Raw genomic sequence first — 6485 nt, 5'->3', positions numbered from 1 at the left:
CCTAGCACATTTTTGCCATTGAAACACATGGCAAGTCATTGTGGAGGATTTTGCAGTGGAGGATTTTGTGACTTTCTTTTCGTACTATCTTGTGCTAACATGGCAACTTCAACATTTTGTTTTTAAGTGCATTTATGATCTGTACATTTTTTCCAAATGTAACCAATGTGCTTAATTGCCACATTTATGTTTTCGACAATCATAGGGGGTGTGTGCGTGTTTATGTGATTTTTTTGCATTCACTAGTTGACATTTTTCACTCGATCCCATGCAGCAAGGACATTCTGTTAGGTGGCAACTGCTTACTTCCTGCATTTTCATTTCCACCGTGACAATTTGGTCTGTTCTTACCTCAGCAGAATGGCTCGCGGCGATCATCAAAACGATGATGATGATTTCATGGATCCACCACAGCAGAATCGGGCAACTGGACGGAGAAAAGAGGGCGACGAGGTAACTGTCCACACACCCTCTTCCTCCTGCATATGTTATTGGTTGCCACCTCGAGCTTGCAATCGTCTGTCAAGAACTAAATTTTCATGACAGTGAAAACATGGCAACAACTGATCATTTGTCTGTTTTTTTGCAGAAGAAGAAACGTACTCGCAACAGGGCCTCTCAGGAACGACTGACTTCATTAACTGACAGATTTACTGAAGATCAGAAGGGAGCTGCTGCTGAGATGGGTATGCAGGCTATGATGAATGTCCGGTGCACGAATCTAGTCAACCCTGTATGCGACTGGCTTGGTGAGATTTACGACCCCGCCTCCAGGGAATTTGTGATTTCGGGACGTGGAAGACTGCCGTTGAACGAGGAATCTGTGTTCTGCACTTTGGGTGTGCCCCGTGGACAAATCAAAGTCCCATATGAGGTCAATAACAAGATCGAGGAAGCGTTGTTCCCCCGTTTGTTTCCTGGGTTGGAATCCATGCCGAGCACGTCAGTACTGGTAGATTCGCTGCAGGCCATGACAACCCATGGCGAGGTTTTTAAGATGAAACTACTCATGTACCACATCTCAGCTGTTTTTGCGCCGACCACTTCTCTTCACCCAAGCAACAAATGCTTCCCCATCCTGGTGAATGATCTATCTTTACTACATTATTTTTCCTTCAATTTTTTTTGCCCCGATGTCATGTGCAAGCTAGTCACTGCCAGTGTTTTTGATGTTTTTTCCATTTGACTTCTGATGCGGCAACTCATTGTCCTGAATTTTGTGTGGTGCAGGCGAAACTAGAAGATGTGAAGAACATGAATTGGTGTAAGTTCATTGCCGACTTCCTGCATGATGCATTCTCAAGCAAGATATACCAGAAGGGTTGTCGATTGCATTTAATGGTATTTTTACCAGTCCTTTCTTTGAACACTCTTTTTAACACCTTTTATTCATGCATGGCAACCTGATCATAACAAGATGGCAACTGCCATAATGACAATATGGCAACTGCCATCATACTATGATGGCAACTGCCATCATGACAATATGGCAACTTCCATCATGACAATATGGCAACTGCCATCACACTATGATGGAAACTAGCACATACAGATGGCAACTTCTTCTTTTTCTTTTTTTCATGCACTTCAACTTGATGATCGTAGGAACATATATTATCCTGTTTTTTCGCAAAATACCATGATCGCAACTGATATTTATTTCTTTTTAAAATTGTTGTACATCAGCTCATGTGCGTCGACTGTCTTGATCTGTCCACCGTGGATTTCACTGGGACAGGAGTTCCACCGCCTACGCACAAGTTTGCTGTTTCTGCGTGGACTATCGATGTTGTCAAGGCTGTGCTTGCTGCAGACTGGGTAACTGATACCAAATATGGAAAACTGCAGGTTAGTTCTGGTTTCTTTCTCTACACGGCATTCTTACACATTTTTGCGGCATAACATATCGTCGTGTGGCAACCATCTGTGGTTAACAAGAGATGACTACCTTTGTTAGCCATCACTGTCTGAGTATGGTATCCATGTCTCACTCCACATGGCAACTCTGTCATTCATGCTGAAACTTATATTCGCGTCTTCTTTTTTTGTTGTATTTTGCAACACATGAACTGCTAGTCAGTGTTCATCATTCTCTCTATTACATCCTAGCTATTTTTTTGGTTTTTTCCAGCTGATGGCCAAGCATGCTATTGACTACAGCGTGTTTGGGGGGCCTCAAAACTTTGGAAAGTGGATGGACGTGCACTCAGCTCCATCTTGCCCTACTAAGGTAATCAAAGATATATATCTATGGTTGCCTTGGATTATTTTTGATGTCGTGCAAGTGACTGTAATATGGTTGGTTATTGCTTCTTCTTGTTTCGTGCACAGGCGAGGGCACCTGTTGAGCATCTAATTGGGCAGTTTGCATCCGGAATGACCGGCTTGCTCGGGAAGTTGGTTGAGGGATGGACGTCCCTTAATGGCTCCTACAGCGACGCGGTTGCGAGGCAGTTCACTACATTTGGCCCAGAATGGACACATCAGCCAACTGGTTGCCGTGGCCAGTATGACTACAATAGTTCCCAAGAGCTTGCTAACACACAAGATGAACTAGATGGAGACGCTGGTCTCAGCAAGGATGACGACGATGACATGGAGAACGTGCAATAGGACACCGATGATGATGAACATGTTGAAGTTCGTGCAGGTGGTAAGAAGGGCAAGGATGCATGAGATGTCCGCCCACTGGAAAAAGTCAAAGAACATACGGCTACGAGAGGTGAGGGGGTGTTGCCATCAAAGAGGGGGAGGGCTCCAGAGGATGTTCGGCAGGGTTCTCCTGGCAAGAGGTCTAGGGCCAATCCCGTAGCTGCTAGGAGGAGGTTCGACTTTAATCTTAGTTTTTGGTTTTGTCTATATTTTTGGAACAGACTGATCCCTTTTTGCATTTGTTTTTGCTAATCGCCGCAACGAGGTTGCTGTCTGACAATTGCCACCCCTTGTTTTCCTCCATCTTATACGTGTAGTGAGGCGACAGCTGGTGGACGAGCAGTTACGAAGAAACAGGCACCAACGCCAACCCGTGTTTCTTCTCGGTTGAACAAAGGTGCCCCCATTGCTGGTGACACCCCTTCCACCAGGTCATCTCCTCGTACAACGACGTCCAACACCGGGGATCCTGTCGTGCTGCCAAACCTGAGAAAGCCAGTCAAGAAGTAGGTTTTCCATGTGCTTTCATTGACGTAGTGCTATATTTTTTATTTTTCAATGCATCGGTTCAGCTTGCCACATGGGCTTCTTTCATCGTCCCCACATGGGCAACTGCTGTTTTTTCAAATGATTTCCTTCCTTTTTAACTGCATGGCAACTCCTGCTTGTTTTTACATGGCAACTGCTATCTAGGCCAAATGGCAACTCTTATTGTACCTACATGGCAACTGCCATCTTTCCATTGGCTAGTGTGCTCATCCCATACCTAGTTTTGAAATTGCATTCCTGGCAGATCAGACATTTTTATCATCCTTCAAGTTGGCTAGCATGGCAACTCTTGCTGGATTTGCATGGAAACTACTAACTATGCCACATGGCAACTCATATTCCCCTTACATGGAAACTACCAGCTTTTCCACCTATTTTTCATTTTTTTAGATTTTATACCATGGCAAATATTTTTTGTTCATTTTTAATACCTTTTTCACGTGCTTTCTTTTTTGCAAGGTGAAGAAGACTACTTCATGTGGGGCCATGCATATCATTAGGGACCCACTCGAACGCCTTCATTCAAAGTTGTCAACAGGGGGCAACTCAGATGTTCATGAGGCGCCAGTTGACAAAACTGTTGCTGCACCGTCAACTGTTCCCACTAACTCTGACGCAAGTGGCCGACCATCTCCGCCGGTTGCAGATGTGCAGGTTAGAACAACAGGCATCCGTACATCAGGGAGTGACGAGTCGGTATCTGCCAGGACAGCTGAAATACTGCCAACTCTTCTGGCAATGAAGGATGCTGCTGTGAGCCATGCCACCCCATCAGCAAACGTTGAAGTGGACGCTCCCAAGACCAACCTAAGCAAGGAAGATTCCCGCTCATCTAACACTGATTCCAAGCGCGTGCGTGGTGGCACTCCTGTGTCCACGACAGAAGTGGCTGAGGCGGCAGTTCATAACGATGTGCCATCTGCAGGTGAGAGTCTTGGCACAACAACTCCAGCTCCTGTTGGTGTAGATACTGCTAAGGCGACTGTTTCGCGTGCTGGTCTTCCACCGAGGCGTCGTAGCCTCCGCAAGCAATCGACAGACATACCCAACGCACCAGCTATAGCTAGAAGCAGCAGAGATGAGTCTGGTTATGTTCCTGCGTCCACACTGTTCCCGCCACCTGCCAAAAGCAATGTGATGGAGAAACCAGAAGACCGGAGCACAACTGATGTAGGTGTCAATCTGGGCACGAGTGACGCAGGTGAACGTCCGGAGCAGACTGCGCCTTTACCCGCCGTGGAAATCCCCAGCTTAAATCTACGCACTTCTAGGCTCCCAGTCAATGTTGGTGTCCCCTACAGCCCAAACAAGAAGATTGTCAAGGAAGTTGCGGCTGATACCGCTGACAACACGCCCCGCCCTACAAATAAGCCCGATCATTCTGTAGCGGCCGATTCAGATATGTTTGCTGATCTTTCACCCTTGGATTCTGCCCCGCAAGTTGTTCGCGGTCCGGCCAGTAGGGATGAGAGGCACCCAATGGCCTTCACCCCATCGAGCTTCAGCCTTGGCATCAGTCAAGATCAACCAGTGGTGCCAGATCCTATGCCAGTTGCCTTTGCTTTCCCGGGAGGTATGCCCGCAATGATGGCGCAGCCAATGGTCGAGGGCAGGAAGGCTGTCAAGTTCGCAGAGCCGATCGTCCAAGGTACATTTCTTATGTGCTTATCATTTTCTTATATACATCTGTGTAGTCTGACTTTTGCCCCAAGCATTTTTTTGGGTTTCTCACTTGTGATGGCAACTGTTATGTGATGACATGGCAACTGGATTTGCTGCACCATGTCACCTACATTTTTTTGTTGCCATGCTGCATTTTACATTCGGCAATCACATGGCAACTGAAGTTGATTCAACATGGCAACTGTAGTTGTTGTCACATGGCAACTACAGTGCAATACACATGGCAACTGGATTTGCTGCACCATGTCACCTGTATTTTTGTTTCCATGCTGCATTTTCCATTCGGCAAGCACATGGCAACTGGAGTTGACACAACATGGCAACTGTAGTTGTTGTCACATGGCAACTACAGTGCACTACACATGGCAACTGGATTTGCCTCCACATGGCAACTCCCTACTTTTTGTACCTACATTTCACATCAAGCACCCTATCTTTTCACATTCCATTTTTTTTGTTTTCCAGGTATCCTAACCCACTTTTTTTGCTCCTTGCAGGCACCCCTGAGGAGATTTCACCATCACTTGATGAATGTTACCGTAGGATCGAGGAGGCAGCATTGCAGAGGAGGTCCTCACGAGGTCAGGGGCAATCAAGTTCCAATGTGCCTGCAGATACTGTATCTGAGGATACCATTAGGAGTGCCACCCCTGGTTCTGTGAGGCAGCAGAGGGTAGTTCACCCACCTCCCGCGGAAGACTACGAGCCCGAAGTCAGGGCCACAAAGGAATAGACCCAGCTGTACGATATTGTCAAGCGATTTGGAAATGCGAGGGCCAGTAGCAAGCACATGAAGGAGCTGAAAGCGTAATGACCACATTTTGCTTTGCTCTTTCTACCATTCATAATTTTTTTCTACTTTCTATATATGATCCGCTTACGTTTTAGCTCTTCCTTTTTTACTTAGTAGACATGATTCTTTCATGTTATATCATTTTCATACAGCTCATGTTTGGACAGAACCAAGGTCATTCAATGCGAAGCGACGTACGTCGACCTAGGTGATCTTGCCGAGTCCGTGAGGCCAAACGGTAAAATGTCGACGAATGTAGTTGCATGCGGGATTGACTACATCAACAAGCATATGGATATGTGTCCCGACAAAACAATCATGCATTAAAGTGTGACCTGAAAAATATGGGATGGTGACTTCCACCAAAAAATCCTGAGGAAGAATTTTGCTCAACACGGTCAATTCAAGCTCACACTGAAGAAATATGTGAGTACTCCTTCCCTGTTTGCACTTTTTTCACATGGTATGGTTTTTTGCCATTATCTGCACTCTGTTTATGTGGCAGATGTTTCATGTGGCATCAGCTGCCGTGCAAACTGACTTTTTGATTTTTGCATCCCGTGCAAACTATGTGGCAACTTCAAAGTAAAATACACGACAAATTTTGTTCATACATGGATGGCAACTTTCTTTCAACTACCCACTATAACTAAACATTCTACGTGATTCTACTTTTTTTGTCCCTCTGCTGTTCTTCATGTGAACTCTGCTTCTCATTTCCTTCAGTTTTTACATGCAGGTCATGTTCCCCATGTTCCAGGAGCTTGCACCACACGACCCACACGACAAGTGTGGTCACCACTATGCG

At 45.9% G+C, this 6485-nt stretch overlaps 1 protein-coding gene across 1 annotated transcript; it reads left to right on the top strand.

Moving 5' to 3' along the window:
- The first annotated feature begins 360 nt into the window (after positions 1-360).
- Positions 361-2613, top strand: LOC147979071 (uncharacterized). Its single transcript, XM_087515017.1, has 6 exons — positions 361-453; positions 590-1081; positions 1231-1341; positions 1687-1848; positions 2132-2230; positions 2332-2613. Exons 1-6 carry the CDS (start codon positions 361-363, stop codon positions 2611-2613), a joined length of 1239 nt encoding a protein of 412 aa, XP_087371143.1.
- Positions 2614-6485: the final 3872 nt, after the last annotated feature.

Source organism: Triticum urartu, chromosome 3A (assembly GCF_056163025.1).
Source record: "Triticum urartu cultivar PI428250 chromosome 3A, HENAU_Tu73, whole genome shotgun sequence".
Classification (NCBI taxonomy): Eukaryota; Viridiplantae; Streptophyta; class Magnoliopsida; order Poales; family Poaceae; genus Triticum; species Triticum urartu.
This window is presented reverse-complemented; position numbering and strand designations above follow the sequence as displayed.